Source organism: Urocitellus parryii, chromosome 13, assembly GCF_045843805.1.
Source record: "Urocitellus parryii isolate mUroPar1 chromosome 13, mUroPar1.hap1, whole genome shotgun sequence".
Classification (NCBI taxonomy): domain Eukaryota; kingdom Metazoa; phylum Chordata; class Mammalia; order Rodentia; family Sciuridae; genus Urocitellus; species Urocitellus parryii.
The window spans coordinates 63,574,162-63,594,965 of NC_135543.1; the positions used below are offsets into that span (position 1 = coordinate 63,574,162).

Sequence of the window (20,804 nt, forward strand, 5' to 3'; positions counted from 1 at the left end):
ATTCACAGCTCCACACGATGAACATGATTATCATGCCAGCTTTATAGAGGAGGAAACTGAAAATCAAATGTTGTCCAACTTAGAAGCCCAGATTCATTCTACAGGGGAAGGTTGCACATGTTTTCACATCTCACTCCTGGTCCTGCTGGTACATTCATAGAGCAATGTAGAAATATCACATTTCATGTTATGATGGTTTTGTAACAATGGTTGGCTTATTATTGTGAATGACGCAGGACCAGAAATAAAATTATTAATTCTCCTTTATAATGAGGCACATGAAAAAGAGAGCTTACTTCCTGGAGTCCACCATTTGTTCTGGGGGCAGTGCTTGCTTGCAGCGCCTCAGATGGGCCATGTCTCCACAGGCGCCACCCCAGGGCTTCAAGACTGTGTGGTTGTCAGGTCAGGCTTTTTATGATGATGCCACAATTCAGTTATTTTGAGACCTTTGAAAGTTTACTCAGGTTCAAAATACAAAACAGGCTTTTGTCTGTGAGGAGAAGAGGGGATTCCCATTTCGCATTCTGCCTCGTGCTTCTTGCTCTGTGAGTCCTCCTACCCCTCCTCACCCTGGTGTGCGTCCATCTCCTTGACTCAGTTGTGTGGCCTGTGTGCCCGGCTGCATAATTTCCTCACAGCAAAGACAGAGGGGGCTGAGTTCTAAGTTCTCTGTGGCATATTTCCCATAACACTGAGGAAGCCATATTTGGAGGATGGACTTATTTGATTCTTAGCCTGCATTCCAGTGACCTTGAACCTCAGAAAACCAGGCAGTGAAGAAAAGAAAGGTTCATGTAAAGGCAAAGCTAAAGCAGACCTTAATATGTGCACTGTAAATTAAATGTCTAATTATGAAAACAGGGCTGGGGCATGGCTCAGTGGTGGAGCACTTGCCTAGCATGTATGAGGCTCTGGGTTCCATCCCCAGTGCTGAAAAACTAAAACAAGAAATTGTAGAAGATAGTTAGATTGAAGAGAGTTTAATATACCTAATATTAACATAAATATAAATTAACTGATGGATTCTTCAATCTCAACAATGAGGAGGTATTTATGATGTTAATAAAACTCTAATGTTCCTTGCATCTCCTTTCGTCTATCATACTGGTGAGCACAAAGGTTGTTATGTGCATAGTGGCTGGCTTTATCCCTAGGACAAAGGAGTTATGTTTGGTATCTAAAGAACAATGAGCGTTTGCTGCTTGACTGATCAATGCTGGATCAAGTTCACATTCCCCAGCTCCCACTCTCCCACCTCCACACGCGGTGGGTGGGAGCAGAGCAAAGGGGGAGGGTCCTTTTTCCACGAAGACTTGAGCCTGGGCTTTCCTAATATGGACACAGCTGGGGCCTTAAACGTTGATTTAATCCACTGCTGGAGAAAACATCCTATGAAAAGGAAAGAGATTAGCAGCCAAATTAATTCTGACCCCTCCCATTGTTTTCCTAGAACACCTCCTTGTAGGGAGCTAAGAGTTTGGTGAACAAACATTGTGGAAAATGGCTTTTCCTCAGATTATTTGTACTTGGGACAGTTGCCCCACCTCCAAAATGTGGTGAATTTTACTTTTCTCTGTGTGTGCGTGTGCGTGCGCGCGTGTGCGTGTGTGCTTTTACTTCTTGATACAGGGAGTAGGAGTCAGGCCCCTTCCCTTTGTTTGTATATTTTGACTTCATGGAATTTCTTTTGGAGGCCAGGTGACAAGCTATTGGGACTGAGGGCCACAGCTCTTACAAATAGTCATGCTAAAGCCACACACCTCCTCCTTCAAAGGCACCACGGAGTCCATGTGTACACACTTCTAGGTACCATACTCCCTCCATCTTAGGGAATAATGGGGAATACCTAGACACTGGTGTTTGCTTTCAAGCTAGTGAAATAATCAGTATATGCTGTGTTTTTATGCCTAATTAATGACTATCCCTTCAGAAGACACTTTATCAGAATGATTCTCCTGCTGGCTCCCGTGGCTGTGCGCATCTTTCCTAGACACAGGAGCCCATTTGACTAGGGCAGGCTCGTGGACGTTCCAGAAATCCGCCCGGGTTGCCCCAGTGCTGCTGGCACACTGCAGGGGTCTTTTCCATGGGCACATGCTGTTCCCTTACTCCCTGTGTGTGCCTGTATACGTGCAGTACTAGAGATTGAACCCACAGATGATGTAGCACTGAGCTGCACCCCCAACCCTTTGTTATTTATTTTTTTTATCTTGAGACAGGACCCGTGTTGCTTGAACTTGGCCTCCCTTGTTGTTGGGATTACAGGTGTGCACCACTAGGCCCAGCTGCTCTTCTCTAATTCTATCCAGCAGCCCTTCAAATGCAAAATGTTTGTCTGGAGGGAATGGGTGGCAGCCATCACATAATTAGAATATTGTTAGTACTACTTCATATTGACAGTATTGCCCACCAGTGCTAAAATCAGGTCCCATCTAAAGTCTTTCTACTCAGGATCCAGAACTGAATCAACAATGAACCTAGAAAAACAATCACTAAAAAGTCAAATATCCTTTCCTTCTTACATCCCTTTTGGATGGAACGTAGAAACCTTTCACTTCCTTTTTAGTCTTTGGGTGTGCTGGAAGGATCTTGTTGAGGAAAGCTACTTGGGTTGGCCCACAGCCCATCATGCCCAGGATTGTGTCCACATCTACCTAAAGGGATTTATCATCATAGAGCATGGTATAGGGTCATCCTGTGTGTCACTGACTTTGAATTGTCTTTATAGTCACCTATTAGAGCATCACTGAGACAGTCTGGACCAGTGGTTCTCTAGAGTCATAGGGTAGAGACTTAGAAATGGCTGGTGCCTGGTCCTACTCCCAGAGATGGGAATCTGCCTGGTCACCTGGGCGCCTTGGGGTTTGTAAGCCCCCCTCCCCTGCCACCACAGTGATTCCAATAAGTCAGGCTGGGAACCCCAGATCTACAAGCCAACCCTACATAATGTTACATTTTACCTGTGAAAATTCTCTAAGGTTGTAATGCCATGATGTCAAAGTCCTGTGAAGAACAGCAGTCATACAGGTGTTTAAGGCAATATGCTGTTATCTGTTTTCTAAATTATCTCTTTCAGGAGACTTTTATGGCATGGGATTGTATTTTGTGGGCTGTTTTGAGCCAAGCTTGCTCTGATCACATAATAAATTTTTTAAAGTGACAGTCCATATTATGCTGGAGTAGAAAGAGCACTACATTTCCAATCTGAGGATATCTGGGGGCCAAGCAATGAAATTCCCTGACGCTCAGCTTCTCCATCCTTAAGATGGTGCTGTGTGAGGCACAGGTAGAAGAGCTGTATGCGGAAGCACCTGGTGAAGTTTCCCCTCTGCACAGAGCCTAGCTGTTCTCATTCTTTCTACCAGTTCTAAGATTCTGTGATCTCTGAAGTGTATGGAGCTTCAGTATCATTTTGTCTTAAAGTCTCTTCCTCTGGCTTCTAGTAATGTTAAATTGCTTCTTGATTTTAAAAGTCTAGAACTTGATACTTCACTGATTTCTGTCCTAAGCACATTACCTATGTCATCTGATCTTCACACCTCTATGAGAAAGGAGGCTTAGAGTGGACACACAGCTGACACAGGTCCAAGCCCGAGCTGTCCACACATTCCATATACCAGGCCTCACCCTGAGATTTGCTGAGGTCAGGGGTGGTGTCCAAGCCTCATTGTGTTCACCAGCTCTGCTGCTGTTCTGCAGTGGGGTCTGCACTGCGTTGGTTAAGGGAACCCCCGTCCCTATGTCTGATTTACATTCTTCCTGCAATCTAAGTTCTTTCCTCGGGTTTTGATATCAAAAGGGATAAAATATTTGGTTGGTTAACATTTTTATTAGTCCTGTGTAATGTTTGTTTAGTATTATGGTTTTCAAAATTTTTTAAATAGTTTTTTTCCTTAAATTTTTTAAAGAGTACAATCATGTGATCTTAACTTACATACTTTACTTTCAAATGTTGTTAATGGAGGGAAGTATTAGAACCATAAAATCTTTCCTGATCCCCACTTTCTCCCCTCCAAAAAGAAACGGGAAATTAAAGAAAAAAGATAACAATAAACCCAGAACACTATTCAAACCCCTCCTTGTCCAAAGTGAACTTAAGGCAGCATTCAAAGCAGACAAGTGTAGCATGAGAGAAATAAATTAAAATAAGTAAAGTGACTTGAAAATAATGGTAGGAAAATGGGATGAGGCCAAGAATTAACTAAGTGCATAGTAAGTACACACTGAAGTTCCAGCCTGGCTGAAGCAGGGTCCCAGGAGCACCTTGCTTTCTAGAAGAGGGGAAGGGATAAATTGCAATGTGGGTGAGGTCAAAATAAACCAATTGCCTCAGCTCCACCATTCCTGATGTGAATCCAGGGAGAAGGTTTTGCTGTGGCCCTCACGAAAATCACCATCTAATGTAATAAACAGCCCTCTAAACCCGCCCTTCCAGTAAACACTGAGATGGGTTTTATGGGGCTGTTTCTTATAATGCACCTCAATAAAGGTTGATGGCTTCTTCCCAGAACTAAATGTGATAAGAGAACTTTCACAAAGTACCTGAAAGACGAAGTCCAGGGTCAGCTTTATGGTGGTCTGTTTCAATCCAGGAGCGGATTTTGTAGTATCCAGGAGAGGAGTTAGGGTGTCAATGAATCTGCCAATGTCCTGAAAATTCTGTGTGTGTTTGTGTATGCATGTGCAAGTGCTAAAGGTGTATTTTTCCCCCCTAGGGAGCTGATAGCATGTAACCTTCATCAGATTCACAAAGAGGGTGGAATAATGCAAGAACTTGAGGTTGGGATGTGCTCCGTGGTGAGCACTTGCCTGGTGTGTGCAGAGCCATGCATTTCATTCCCAGAACTGAAGTGGGGAGAGTATGAAGAGCTGAGCATTTGAAATGTGTTCCCCTCAGTCAGGCTCTGCAAAAGCCTTTGAGCAACAGTGAGATCAGGGCTGTGGTCAGAGAGGGAGAAGTTCTGTGAGCTGGCTCCCTGCACAGCCACAGGTTCAGCAGTTGCTAGGCCCAGCAAGGGACTGATTTCCTTTTTTTAAAAAATATACTTTATAAGGACTTCCACTGAGAGGTCCATGTGGCAGGGCCAAAATTCTTTTCAGAAAGAAACGAGGCCTTCTTTCTACCATGGACAAAATAAGCAGTAATATAAATTATGTATAATTCTTCCACAAGCCAACATTAAAGGAATATCACATTTGAAAACAACAGAACCAAATTTAAAATCATAAACATTTGATAACTACTCCTAATCCTTACTTGTTATTACGATAGCTTAATCTACCTTGATTTTATTTTCAGTCCTGTGCAGACTCCTACTTTGTAATTAACCTTGAATATATGTTGGCAGTAGAGCCCTTCAGAAACCCACAGAAGCTTCTGAAACCCTCTACCTTGTTTGGTATTCAAAGGTACTTTGGCTTCTTTCAGTGGATAGTTTGCCCTGTGCTTTGCCCAAAGGAGTGTAATTTACCATCTGAGCTGTGGGGTAATTAGAGGGCTCCACTTGCTCGCCCTGTAGGCCTTCCGGGGCCTAGGAAGGCGCCTTCTCCTGCTGCGGGCTGTGCCTCCTTCAGGAGCAGGAAGAGAGCAGTGCCCTCATTAGCAGTATGAAATGGGTATCACTGTCTTCTTCCAGTGAAAGGAGTAACTTCCTCTTCTACTTAAAAACAAAAACAAAAACAAAAAAAAGGAGAAGAAGGAAAAAAGAAAAGATAACTGGAAGAGGCTTTCCCTCTAGGGCAGTCTCCACGGCCACATTAAGGGATGCTTTTATTTTAAAGCAGTGGCATTTCTTCCAGCCTCTGAAATTGTCTTCAGCTTTTATAAACTGCTTTCACAAGAAAGTTTCTTGAAACAACTTCCTTTCTAAACTTGCCTCTCTACTAGCTGAGGCATTTTAAAAGATATAATTCAAATAGAGAACATCTGTTTTAAAGTGCTTTTACCACATTCTGAAAGATAGGTATTAGACTATCCGTCCCCCACTATAGAATTCCAGTTTTTAAAAGTGTCTTCCTCCAGTTTCTCCACAGCCTGCCATCATTGGTGTAAACACCAGAACAGAGAGTTTTACGTAGACAACAAGAAAATACATTCAGGTTGTGATACAAATATTTTTCCAGTGTCATGCAATGTTATTTTTTTTTCTAGATTAAATTCAGCTCCCAGCACGATTCTGTAATGCAATTTTTAAGTGATTAACATTTGAGAACCTTTGTCATTTTTTATTTTTAGGTTTTTAAAGTCATTTTAGAAATACTTTGGCACTGTAATTGATGTCTTTCTTAAAATTCACAATTCTATGCTCTTTACAAGAAGGCATTTTATTTTAGTTGCTACCCTGGGAATTGAACCCAGGAGTGCTCTACCACTGAGCTATATCCCCAGCCCTTTTTATTTTGAGACTGTGCCTCACTAAGTTGCTGAAGCTGGCCTTGAAGTTGTAATTCTCTTGACTTAGTTTCCAAATCACTGGGATTATAGGTATGTGCCACTGTGTTCAGCTTAAATTAAGATATTTTAGTGGTGAAATAAACAGAAGTTAGAGAAATCTTCATCTCAAAACTTCTCCCCCATGAAATTTCATGTGCTATTCCTTCATTTGTTCCTTTATACTTCCATTCTTGTTTAACATGTTTATTGAGCATCTGTTCTATGTGAGGTACTGTTTTTAATAACTGGATGAATACCAGGAACAAAAGACAGGATCTCTTTCTTCCTGGAACCTAAAGTCCAGTTAGGGAGATAAATATTCAGTAAATTAGCAAGAAATAGCTACAACAAAGAACACACCCTGATGAAAGCTATAGAATTTAATTAATAATAGTGTATCAGTACTGATTCTTCAACCTTAATGAATGTTGTGTCAATAGTAGGGAGAACTGTGGAGGTGAGGGGATATGCAAATCCTGTGCTTCTTTACTTGATTTTTCTCTATACCTAAAACTACTCTAAAAATACTTTCTTAATTAAAAATAAAATTCAGTGGGCTGAGGTTGTGACTCTGTAGTAGAGCATGCTTGAGGCATGGAGTTTGATCCTCAGCACCACATAAATGCAAAATAAAGATACTGCATCCACTTAAAACTAAATAATAAAATAAATATAAAAAATAAAATTCAAAATAGCTATAAAAAACAATCACTCAAAAGAATATAAAGAGGATGCTGTTAGAAAGAACAGGAGAATAACATAATTTGGGTCGAGAGTGAAGAAAGACCTTTGAGAAGTGTTAAGACCAGAACTAGAGGATAAGAAAGAACTAGCCAAGCAAAGCAGCCTCCATAAAGCCAAGAGAAACCATTAGAATTACCTTTGGAAATATGATTTTGGCTTCTCTGTGGAGAATATATTATGGGGTGGGGCAAGAGAACAAACTAGGAAAAAGTTGGGAGAAGCTTAGAATGGACCCCAGCTTTTGCTTCCCACTCAATGAGGCACTAGAGGAGGAGAGCAACAGACTAAGTCTCACTGTTCAGCTTATGCCAGAAACAGATGCTCTAAGAACTGAGTGCTAGGGAGAGAGGAGACTGCGTCCTCCCAAGATCTGTCCAGTAACTCAGTAGGATACACAGAATTTAAAAACAATCTTGGTTTTTGTTTCTTCAAAGTCTATATGTTGAAATTATTTTTTTTTACAAGTCACTAAAAAAGTAACCTTTTAAAAGGTTGGTGTAAGTTAGGCACATCAGTATTGAGTGGTTCCTATCAAAATTCCTAGGGGCAGTGAACTTCCAAGGAAGAAAATAATGCTGGATAAAAGGAAGCATCTGCCAGGATGGATTTCTGCTGGTTCTGGAATTAGTAGTATAGAAGAAGCTTGGATAGTTCATAGTTCTCTTTGCATTTAAAATTAAGCAGCTCCATGTAATCCACTTCTCCATTTCTAATTTTTTATCTGCTTATGTGTATGTGCACACAAAATTTCCAAAGCATTAACTATTTTGTCCATTTCCTTTATAGTAGAAAAATTGCATATGATGGCTGTATACAAATGTATAAGAAAATTAGATAATATGTTGAAAATGAGGTTGCATTTCATAGCACTTATCTACTAATGATACAGAATGGTTAATGCATCTATTTATACTTCTCTCTAGAGTTAAGATTTTTTTTTTTCTTTTGTATTCCCGGAAACACAAACACTAAGGAAGATTCCTCCACTTGAGCAGATTTGTTGTTTATTTTAGGAAATAAATGTGTATCATTAATGTAAGTTTAAGTAGTCCAGTTATGAATATGGAATAAAGAGACCCAATGAAGTTCCCCACTCTGATGTCTCCATTAAGAAGCTCCTCTTTGTATAAAATACTCCATAGCAAAGTTGCTTCTATTTAAAGTACTGAGTTTGATCTTGGCTTTGATCTAAACCTTTTGATCTTGAAAGAGGGATGGAGTCGCAATAAAGAGAGGGCAAGGCAGATTTTCTTTAAAGAAATGCGATAAACTTGAAGGGTGGTCAAAATCAGCAAACGACCCTACTCTCCTGCCCGGCTCTCACTAGCAGTCTGGTCCCACTAGCTTCTGAAGCTGATGGAAAACCTTTTGGTGGTTACCTGAAAACTTGGGGGTAGCGAACACTTTTGTAAACGAAGAGTAAACTTTCTCCCTAATTATGAAAACAGATTAAGCTCCTTTTAATTCCACCAGTGACTTTGGAGCTGCAGGGCTGTGCGCCCACGCTGTCGGGGCGAGTGCCGCGCAGGCTGAGCATCGCTAGAGCGCGGCGGCTCCCGCGATGCGCCGGCAGAACTGGGGGCTAGGTTTTTCTGCACTCCAGGCTTCTCTCTCTGGAGGTCACCTGCCACCTCCAGACCCAGAGGAACACTGAAAAGCGTCTACTTAATTGCGCGGTAATCTATTCGCGAACAGTGCATTTGGAAAGTTCCTTTCCCTTCACTAAAGCTATTGGACACTTAGCTTCTGACCGGAGGAGCAAGCACTGGCTCCTCGCGGGGCTGCGGGAAGCATCTCTGCAAAAGCCTTTGACTGCGAGCAGGCAGCATTTCGTGTGCTCCAACCTCTGAGAAAGCCTTTTGCGGGTACCTAGGGCCCGGGGTCTGAAGGCTGCATAGGTGAAGCAGGCGCGCCCGGGGTCTGTCCACGCGTGGGGGGCGCCGCTGCGCGAGCTCGGGCAGGAGCCCAGGAGAGGAAGAAAAACATTTGCAAGACGAACAATAAAATAGCGGGCTCGTGGGGCTGGGGCGGGGGCGGGGAGACCTGCGGGAGGGGCGGCGCGGCGGCCTATACCTTTAAGGCAGGCCCCGCCCCGCGCCGCGCCCGCCCGTCCGCCGCCCGCGCCCGCCGGCCCCGCGCAGCCCGCGCTGCGCTGCGCTGCGCGCTCGGTGCTGCGGGCCCGCGCCGCGCTCTGGGCCCGCGGGGCGGCTGGGTTCTGGCGCCGCCGCCTCCGTCCTCACCTGCGGCAGGCGAGGTGCGAGGCTGCGCGCCGGGTGGGCAGGGCTCGGGGAGGGAGGCGAGGCCGCCCCCGGGGGTGAACTTGACCCTGTCCCTTTCCCCGCAGCCTCTGCAGAGCCAGCGCCAGGCCGGGGCGGAGTGCGGGCTCGCGCGGCAGGTGAGCGCCGAGGTGAGTGCGCGGGCGGAGCGGGCGCCGGGGCGGCGGGTGCGGCCTGCGGGCGGAGGTCGCAGCCCGGGGCCCTGCGCCCGGCGGCCTGCGGGCTCGAGCGCAGCGGAGCGCTTTCCGCCGGCCAGCGGCCCTCGGCACCCGGCCACCTCTTTAAAATGCTCTGTGGTTCTTGAACTTCAGGTGACAAAATGGATTCGAGTGAACCGCAGACCCCGAAAACGGCGGCGAAGGGAGAAAAACGAGGTGTTTGAAAAGGTAGGGATCCTTGAGAGAGGACCGGAGAGGGTCTCTGTAAATCGCCGCTTCCCGAAGCCCCGGGACCCGGTCACGACAATTAGAATAGCATTTTTAAAAGTTTCTATTACATTTCCAGTAAGCCGTAGCTGTGATTTCTGTGAATAATTCTATGGAAATATTGTCGATAATCGTAATGAGCATCACATGCGACGTTCTCGTGAGTGGTTGGTGCAGATCTGTTTCGTGCTCATTAAATAGAGCAACAGGACCCAAGCGGTGTCCTTCTTAGACCAGCAGTGCCGAGGTGCCTCTGAACCCGAAAGTGCATCTCCTGCAGGCTTCTGTGGTGGGACGGAGGCAGTGGCCCAGCACTCGCCTGCACTCAGGTTGGAGTTTTCTGAGAATGGAGAGACAGCAAAGAAATGGATTGCTTTCAAAACGCTAAGAGGGATTTTTATTGTAAAGCAAATGAGGAATTTATTTTTCTAAATTTAGAAATAAAATGTTACTTTGTAGAAGTTAGAACTGTTTCCTCCTGAAATAGTGTGAGGTTAAAACTTGATTCATCACTGAAATAAATATTTTGAAATAAGGTAAGTGGTCTGTAATTTTCTGAGTTACTTACCGAAAACTCTTGAAAGGGAACAATATTTGTACAGGTAGATATGCTTTCTACAGCAGATATGCTTTTTGTTGCTTTTACTTAGTTATATTTTACTATCTTTTTTTTTTTGTTCTTGGTAGCACGGAGGGATTAAAATAGTGAGGAGTTGTTTTTCTGCTGTTAGAATGTATGACGAATCACTCTTAATTCTGCAGCCACATTCCTGCTGATAGTATTGCTGCCAACTTCTGTAATGTGTTGCCTTAGTATGGGCATCGCAGTGTCTGAGAACTTGCACAAAGTACACCAGAATGAAGGTGATACCAAAGTCTCCAAGTGCATTTAAGGATACCGGGCAGCTTCTGAGATAGTTGGAAAGAGAACTGGCCTGGGAGCATGGCAATTTGTAGTTAGACATTCTGTATGTGCAGAGTGGTACCCTGACCCCTTCCTCTTTTAAACAATGAGTCAGAGATGTCACTTCAGTTAAACAGTAATAGAAAAGTCTTTTGAAACAGATTTGGGGACCATACCTCAGCATGCTATGGTAGGTTATGTTGATTTTTTAAAAAATATAGCACAGTGACAGTTGAGAGCATAAAGTATCTAAAGACAGAAAAGAATTGTGGTGTGCCTCATACTTTACCAAAAAAGTTTGCAGTGATTATTTTTTAAACAAAAAATAAGATTACTTAAATGCACAGTATATCATCCAAATACGAAAAGCCATTACGCTTATGGATTTCTAGACATCTGACTACCAAAACCTAATTGAGGAGTGACTTTATATGTGATAGCTGTGTTCCCACCATTGTGTCTTCTGAGAGTCAGGGGGACTAGAGAGTGATTGCAGATTTTACCTTCCAAAAGAATGGAAATTCTCCACTTGACTATTCCTTGATGAGAGTCTGTTGTGTTGAAACTTGCAGGAAGAACGCACTTTTGGCTCTTCCTCCTAGGAAATCAGGGCTGCAGTTTTAAAGGGAGCATGAAGATGAACTAGTCTTGGACCAACATGGAGAACTTCCTTTCAAGGAGTGAAATTTAGAACTGACTATTCCCCAGGGTAGAGGTGGGGCGGCAAGAGGATGGGACATATCAGAGTTAGAGCAGAATACATTCATCATTGGTGTCCCCAGTCTTTCCTCTGGTTCTGGGTAGCACCACCCAGCCTTTGCCTACTGTTTAGCCTCTGCAGCACCTGAGAGAAGGTTTGGAGTGGGCTGAAGCAAAGCATGCAGTGTTTCCAAGGGCCAGGTGGAAAGAAGTAAGGTCAGGGGCCCAAGGACCTTGGAACAAGTCCTGAAGGGTCCGGAAGCCATCCTGCAGCTGTAGGTGAGGTGTGTCACTGTTTTGAAATACAGATTGAACTCTGGTAATGAGTGTTCCAGTCCGAGGTCATGTGTTAACCTTTAGCTAGGAACAAAGTCGTTCACTTACTGTTGATTCTAAAAAGTCATTTAAAAAATATCTGCACTGCCACAAGAAGCAGCAGATTACTCAAAGCGTCCTTTTCTTGTGCATCCACTATATTTTTCATGTACATTAAATAAAATGGTGTTTTCCTGCTTTCATTCACTTGATATTACTGTAAAATAAGGAAGTATGTTGCCATCATTCCATAGGGGTCCACATGTTGAGGGTAGCCCATGTCAATTTGCCTACTTTGTCTTCCTTGCCCTCACTCCTCTCCCCTCCTCCCCCTGCCCTGCCTTCATTCCCCAAGTGCCTCTGCAATCTCAGGCCTCTCAGGATTCAGCCTGGTTGAGTGGCCTGCATTAACTCTGCTCCTGTGATGGGAGGGTGCAGCCCTCACTGTTTGTGGAGGGCAGGAGGGCAGGAGCTGCAGGTATGTTTGTTTTCCCCCTTAAAGAAGTTCTCCATGGTGCCAAGTGATAGGCACAGCCTGATGGAAATGCTGGCTGAGGTTTTCCGTGATTTCAGAAGAGGAAGCAAAATAAACTGCCTGTGCTCAGCTGAGGGTTAAAATAATGAATAATGAAATAAAGTCAATTGGGTGAGAGAGGTGCACCACCCAGATAAGTGATTTACAGCTCTCCTGGCCTTTCTGTCCTCTGGTCCCTGCTGCTTCTTGTCATTCCCACCTGCAGGAGAGCTGCCGGCCTTTGTCTGCTGTCTTAACAGGTTTCACTTCGTGTTCTCTCAAGATGCAGCATTTTTTCTCCTGCGTCTTCTAATACTTTTCTCTGACGTTTATTTCCAATATATTTTAGCTTCATATTGTGGCTTTTGTTCCCTCGTTCGACAGAATCCTTTTGTACTGTGTTTTGTTTTCTTCATTTAAAATAACAAACTTGCCTCTCTTCTGCTTCTGGTCCTAGGGTGTTTTCTCCTTCCATTCTGATATTCTTCCTTTTTCATTATTTCAAGCTCTTATTGTTTGGTTTGAGTGATTTCTATAATGAAAAGCAAGAACATAAGGGACCGGACAGAGAACAGCTAGGATGGAAGGGTGAGCAGCTCTTCAAGGGGCAGGGGAAGCTTCGTGGTTGCAACAGTAAATCGAATGTGAGCGTTTTACAAATAACATTTTACCAGATGGCCGTTGGCTTTAGAAGAACACATTTTTTCCTGTTTTTACCTTTGTCCGATTCAAAAATAAATGCAAATTATGTATTACAATAAAAATTAAGGGATAATGTTTTTATAAACATAGACATGTGAAGTAATATGAGTTTTGATAATTTTTCAGTGTTGAAAAAGTGATACAGTAATATTTATGGAATAAAGTGTTTTAAGAAAAGTACATGAATGGGTTATGATTGACTTCTCTAAAGGAAGAAAATTTCAATTTTCAGATTCAAAAGAACTGTCCTTCCTCTATGTCTGAATATGCAAAAGACAAATTTTATGTTACTCATTTCTGGTCACCACTAAAGTATATATCATGGTATTGGAAGTGTTTCATTGGCTTACTTTTAAACATGGAAAACTGAATAGGCACTGTAGCTCACAAGTAATGCTTTATGTGTGCTGTGTTTCCGCAGAGTGTGCAGGGCCAGACTGGCCTTTGTTACAGTTGGTCGGGACTCGCCCAAAGTGCAGAGGGTTTCCAGCTGCAGCACCCGTTAAAGTTACCTTAATGGGTAACCTAATTATTTTCTGCTTGAACCTGAAAAGCAGTACTTGATGAAGTTTTCATTGAAATAATGCAGATTGAAACTTTAAAATCTAAAAAAGATGGTGGTGAAAAATATGGTCTTTGTTGTATTTAGTGGCTGTTTTAATTGGAGCCAAATGATAAGTTCTCTTATTTGAGCATGAGAAAAAAATATTAAAACTATTTTTCTTTGTGATAATGGTCCTTCCTGAATTACGGAACATTTTGCTCTACTTTTATTTGTCCTTTCTAGATACTTGATTCTGAATTACAACCAATGTTAACCTAAGTTGGAATGTTAATTCACAGGTTTTAAAATTGTTTGTAAAAATCCAGCTTGGTTTATGCATTTTCAGCCTTTATAGGTCCTTTTAAAATTTTATATATTGTAAGAAATACTTTTATTACAGTTATAATATTGAAATATTCAAAATAAGAAAGGTAGGTACAAAATTTAAACTATGTAACAAAGTGTAGTACTGCTCTGTTTGCCTTTTGTGACAAAAGTCTTGTTTTATGTTTAGTTATGGTTTCTGGAAACCAATATTTAAGACAAATTAAAATTATTTAGCTTTTTCTTGAACCCATAGAGCAGACAGTGAGTTAAGCCTGACTCCAGAGCCATCAATACACAGAGCTTCGCCAAATGGCCCAGAGTGACTTGGGAGAGTGCTGAAGAGAGAGTCCCTTTACTTTGCAGGAGGCATCCTCCACCAGCAGAAGGGTGGGCTCTGGCCTGCAGGCCATGCAGCTAAGGCGGTTCCCAGGCACAGTGCCCCTGCATTTTTGAGGGTGCTGCTGTCCTGTGAAGAATTCATAACTAGCTGGCATTTATGTGGCCCCTCTTCCTTTACCAGGCCTAGGCTGATCCTGATTTCCATAGAAAAGCTTTGTGGATCCTAATGAGTCACAGCTGGGGCACCACCTCCCAGACCCTCCCTCCAGCCCTGTCTGTGAGTGGCTCTGAACTGAGTGCTGATTGTGCCTCTGGATGACAACTTACTTTAGTGATGGGGGGAGGCAGAGCAATTTATTAAAAGTAATTACAAAGAAGCCAAACAAAAGAGGTAATTTCAGTGCCCCTAATTATTGCTGCTGTACTTAGACCTGTGAGTACTTTGGTCTTCTTTGAGGGGTCTCCCCATTTTTTTCCCTTATAAATTCTTAACAGATACATAATGTAGTAAATCCTCTGTACCCAGATCTCAGGTTAGATCTGGTTTCACAGAATCTTGCTCCCCACCCCCCAAAAAACTGAACCAGGGAATGAATAATTGCTGATAAAATGTGTTTTTGGTAGCCTTAGGAAGGAATTTTATACCATTAAATTTTCATCTGTTCTGTAGATTTTTTTTAAAGGATCTGTAGTTTTAAGAAAATGTTCTGAGAATTCTAAGTGTACTAAATTTACTTCCCATATCAACTAATGCAACAGGCAAAATTAAAATACAGTCACCCACTTACCCTCACATACTTATTCACATATTTTAGAACGAGCAAATCTCTGAATGGAACCGTTAATAAGAGCTAACACTTGCAGTATGTCAGGCCCTGACTAAGTGCTTTACATGTGGCAGCTGATGTGAATGTACCATTAAAGTAGTGTCACAACCAGCATTGTGACATTAGGATGTTGTAGACTACATCAAACATTTGGTGGAAGTAGGTGAGGTTTAAACAAGTCAAATAATTGCTATAGGAAAGAATGCTTTGGGCAAGATTTTAAAATTCTTTGTTGTCAGGTTTTTGACAGTCCTAGACCACCAGCATAAAGTACATATTTCTAAATTAGGAAAATCCCAACCAGCACGTATTTTGAAAACAGTTGAAAGTGTGCAGATAATTACACTCTTGTTGATTCTAGCATGTTTGATGCCAGCGGCCATCAACTCTTCCATGTCATGAAAAATGAAAGCCATTTTCATATAAACCATAAGAGTTCTCCTGGAAAGAGAGTCAGGCAGAGAAAAATTTCATGGTTTTTAGTTACTTTTATAGGTTCATTTCTGTGACTGAAGGCTTTACTTGGCAGTCATTCTCATCTTAGGTATTTTAATGAGCTGCTATTTTATGTCTAGTCTCATGTGCCTCTAATAAGATGCATTATTTTTAGGAGCATCTACTGGTATCTTTTTTGGGGGGAGGGGGGCGCTAGGGATCATTGAACCCATGGCCTGCTAATATCTTAAGTCCAGCCAACATTTATCTCATGTATGTTTCTGGCTCTCTGCACACAGGAAAAGTGATACTCAACCTCAAATCCCTACCTCTTAGAAAAGGACCTGTACCATGCAGCCTCAATAAGTATTTGTTGAATGAAGTAGATGAATGAATCCTACAAATGATGCTTATTTTTATAATATTTTTATAAACTCATACCTGGCTATTACATTTAAATTTTTTTTTTTACTACTTAACAATAACTTTTTTTTTTTTTTCTGCTCTTTAGTGATATCGGTTTTCATTGATGTGTATTTGGTTGAGTTTCTTGGCTTCCCTGTTGGGTGTTCTTGTTTACCTCTAGAAAGGAGCTTGTGGAGAAGATGACTACCCCTTGGTTATATGAGTCCTGGGAGCGCATCACCTGATTCTCACTTTCCTCTGAGAATCCTTTGATCTAATAGGCCTTAGTTGATAAAATCACTGTTTAGCCTTAATTTTTTCATATAATTTTATGATTTTTTGGACCTTTTTTTGGTGTTTAGGGGCTTATATTTTTGTTCTAATAGTTATTTTCACATAAAATTTTCTCTTTTTTTCCTTTTTCTTGCTTGTTGATACCCTGCTGCGAGCAATAGGGAAATTAGATATTAACTTTGTCCTGCCCCTCCGTTCTATGTCTTCCGTTGTGTGGCTTGAAGTGGTATCTTTCAAACAAATGCTTGTGAGCCCTTATCAAGCTGCTGTGTTCTTCGCATAATCTCCCATTTCTCCTTCTCTGGTGGCTGCCTGCAGTGTCAGTACGCAGCCACCACGGGTACGGTGTTGGTGCTTCAGAAACCACAGTTCTAGTTTTGCAAGTATGTCTCAGGCTGATGTCTTCTGTGTCATTTCAAAGTGACTTCTTGGGCAGATGTCTCAGAGACAGCTTGGGCAACTGGATTGGCTGAATTCTTGCATGTTGATAGTTTTGTCTTTATACCTGAAGGTCAATTCCACTATGTATAAAATCCTTGACTTATATTTTATTTTAATTTAAATTTTCTCTGAATATATTTTTCTTGTGTTAAGTCTGATGCTTGTATCATTTCTTTTTCTCCTTGGAGTGACCTGTTCTTTTATCCTGGATGCCCAGATTTTTTTTCCTTAAATTCCACTAATTTAACTCTAATGTGTCTCATTGTGGTTCACTCTTCCCAGTTGACATTTGACTTGTAAGCTTTTTTTTTTCCTTATTTGTAAAATGAGAATTAACTGTTTATTTTTCACTTCTCATAGAGTAGATTTGAAACTGAGTAAGATAGTGTATACAAAGGGCTTTCAATTTATTGTTTTGCTATCTTGTTACCCTTGAAAGTCAATATTGTTAGAACTTTGAAATGTACACATTTTCTAGACAAACGGGACTGAGTTGACTCTGTGTGTGACATGGGCAGTGGGAATTCAGTGGGTTTCACATGGTGAGTAGGCTATTCGGGTAGCTCCTGGATTTTACTGGTCAATAGCAGAGGCACCTAGGAAAACCCATCTCCACTGGGTTCTTCTCACACTCTTGCCCATTGTCTGAGCTTTGGATTTACATGCTATGTGCATAGAAAGATACACAGAAAAAAATTTAATCTTATTTTTCAGATAGTGAGGATTGCTGAAAACTCAGGTCATCCTAATCACCTAGCATGTTTTCCTGAATTTGTTGTCCATGAGGCCATATGTAAGAAGCTGCTGGGAAATACCAAGGAGACAAGATGCCATTTCCGGCAATGGGAAGATAAAACACAGTGTATCAAAGATCACTTAGGAATCACCTGTAATCCTAGCACGCATGCGCATGGGACAAATCCAAGTCAGTGTAGCAGAAGCTCTGCCATGAGTGTTCAAGGCTGTGTGCCCTCTGCCCTGGGGTTTCCAGGCCTGGCCTTGTTTGGGTAATGCAGCTGTTTACACATGCAGTCTGCAAATTACAGTGGGATATTGGGTAACTAAATTAGCCAAATCCATTTAATGCTTTTACTTGGTTTGTAAGCACGATAGGGGCTTGATTAATCTGTACATAAATACTGTTGGTGTCTCTGTTTGAATATGTGATTTTTAAAAATAAATTCATCCATGTTTTGCAAGTGAGGCTGGAACCCATTACAGGTTCTGATGACCCATAGGGATCAGGTTGACTTTGAAACTCAAGGTCAGAAATGTATCTATAATTCTGTGCATAGCGTGTTTCTTATCATATTCTGTGTTTAGGCAGTGTATATACTAATTAATTATAGTTCATATCCACAACAAAGTCCTGAGTAAGGGGTAAACTGCAGTGCACAGAAAGGGGTAGAAAACAGCCCTCAAAGAGTTGCAGATGTAAGAATCTGGAAAAGAAGGCAGATTGAGTAGATGTATGTCAGAGGCGCACAGTGCAGTAGCTGTCCAGAGCAGTTGGCTCTGAGGAAGGAGGTCATGTCACTTTGAGCTGTTGTCATTGTTCACAGTCCTGACCTGGGCTGATGCAAGTACAGATTTTTATTTCAGTTCATTCAACTTTTGTTATATTGTAGACTTGATGGTATCGTGATTTCAAAACTTAGGTTGTCTTTATGAGCATGTAGTCACACTGTGAAGTTAGTGTTTGTCTTCTGCTCATTACTGTGAAGTGCTGCAGTGAGTTTGGCTGTCTTTGTACTTGGGGACATAAGATTTTCAGTCCGTTTCACTGTCACTCTACTTTTTCCCCTTTTGTTTTCATTGATTGTGTATTCTGTTTTTTTTTTTTTTTTTAAGAGAGAGTGAGAGAGGAGAGAGAGTGAGAGAGAGAGAATTTTTAATATTTATTTTTTAGTTCTCGGTGGACACAACATCTTTGTTGGTATGTGGTGCTGAGGATCGAACCCGGGCCGCAGGCATGCCAGGCGAGCGCGCTACCGCTTGAGCCACATCCCCAGCCCAGTGTATTCTGTCTTCTAAACATTTGGTTTCAAGTTCCAGGGGTTTTTCAGAGGTTCAGTCTCTTATGGTTTTTGGATATTCTGTTCTGTCATTCAGAAAGCATCCCAAATGTTTTCAGCACCACAACCATAGCATGATCCCCCACCTTTTTATAGGTCTTTAAAAAAAAAAAAAAGTTATCTTTCTGTTGATGCCGAACAAATTGAGATGTAAACACATTTCCATGACATTTAACACTTTACGTATCTTTTTTTTTTTTTAGTTGTAGGTGGACACAATACCTTTATTTAATTTATTTATTTTTATGTGGTGCTAAGGATCGAACCCAGTGCCTTGTGCATGCTAGGCAAGCGCTTTACTACTGAGCTACAACCCCAGCCCCCATTTTATGTATCTTTCTATAAATCAAGAAGTGCTGGTTTTCCAGAGCTTGATTTTTAAACTATATATCTGGGAAACTTCAGGTTTTTATTCATGTGAAAGAAAGGAAACAAACTGATTTGCAAAATTAATACCAAAGAAACCATGTGAAACAAGAAAAAAAAAAGTCAATATATGTTTTTACATTTCTACATTTTTATAGACAAGAAAGAAAACAGTAATTTTATGTGGCCTCACTTATATAACTACAGGTCATAAAGCTCATGCTGAAGTTTTAACTTTCTGTGGCAATTTTTTGCAGTTAGTTGGGTGTCCAAGAAGAGACAAAGATGGTAAAGGCATGAGAGCCAGTAAACAGAAACAGTGGAGAGAACTGGGAGAGAAGCAGGCATACCTCTGCATTCTGTTTGCGTGCAAGTTGTCTTTTTTCCCCCTTCCTTAACACACACACACACACACACACACACACACACACACACACACTCTCCCTCCCTCCCTCCCTCCCCCTCTCTCTCTCTCTCTCTCTCTCTCTCTCTCTCTCTTTAAATTCCAGTGCTGAATGAGGTTACACCTTCAGCATTGACTCCTAATGATGAAGGTGAATGCTGAGCACCCATGGCCAATGGAAGCTGGTGGTTCAGAGTCTCTCTCAATGACTTTATTGAGCTGTATATATTTTATGTGCTATAAAATTCACCCATATACAGTTTTTTCACCCATATGCAGTTTGTTGAGTTTGTAAAGTCATACAGCAACTGTCACCATAGTTGTTTTTTTTTTTTTTTTTTTTTTTTTGTGTGTGTGTGTGTGTTTTGTTTGTTTTTTGGCGGTGCTGGGATGGAACCCAGGGCCTGGTGCATGCTAGGCAAACCTTCTATCATTGAGCTACATCCCCAGCCCCACAATTCAGTTTTAGAATATTTCCGTCACCCAAAGAGTTCTCTTGTGTCCATTTATAGTCAGTTCTCATTCCTAGTCCCAGTTCCAGGCAACTACTAATCTGCTTTGTGACTGTACCGTTTGCCTTTTCTAGAAATTTCACATAAATTGAATCATATACAATTTAGTCTTTTGGATATGGTTCTTTTGTTTAAAGTCCAGCAGTTTGCACGTATCAGTACTTTGTTCCTTTTTGTTATAAAGTATTTTTTCGTTGGATGGATAAAGTACATTTTGTTTAGACATTTACTGGTTGTTGTTAGGTGTTTGGATTTTTTTTTTTTTTGGCACCACTTTTGGCTCTTATGAATAATGCTTCTGTGAACATGGGTCTGATTGTCTTTGAGTTGACATATGTGTTCTTTTCTCAAGTGGAGACCTAGGGCTGGAGTGGCTTGGCCCTGTGGCTTGTAGGTGTGTGGTTACCAGGTAAAGATCCTCTACCAGAGTAGCTGCACCATTTTACATTCCCACCTGCAGTGGTGAAGGTTTCCAGTTTCTCCATCTCCTCCTCAGCACTGGGTATTTTCAGATTTCTTTTTGTTAGCCATTCTGGTGGGTGTTAAAGCATACTTTTTAATATTTAGTGCTCCTATTTCTTGAGAGCATTTGAGAGTATCCAGACACCCTGATAACACTTTTGTCCTCTGTTTCACAGGTCCAGAGGCTGTGGCCTCCTGGGTGGAATCTCAGTGTCTCTCCGGAATCCCCAGTGAGTCACTGAATCTTGAACTCTCCCACACTGGGTGGGGTTGTAGCAACCTGTTTTTTTCCTGACTCTCAGCTCCTGTGACTCAGAGCCCTCTGTGTCCTTATAGCATTGTTAGGTGTGGTTTCTCTC

General features: G+C 41.8%; 1 protein-coding gene across 1 annotated transcript in view; it reads left to right on the forward strand.

The window, feature by feature from the left end:
* The window catches only part of Aopep (aminopeptidase O (putative)), a 309,373-nt gene that overhangs the window by 225,534 nt on the left and 63,035 nt on the right, over positions 1–20,804 (forward strand). Inside the window, exons 12-13 of the mRNA XM_026401975.2 lie at positions 9,525–9,587; positions 9,768–9,842. Of these exons, the coding sequence (XP_026257760.2) occupies positions 9,525–9,587; positions 9,768–9,842 (138 nt within the window). The remainder of the gene's footprint in view (positions 1–9,524; positions 9,588–9,767; positions 9,843–20,804) is intronic.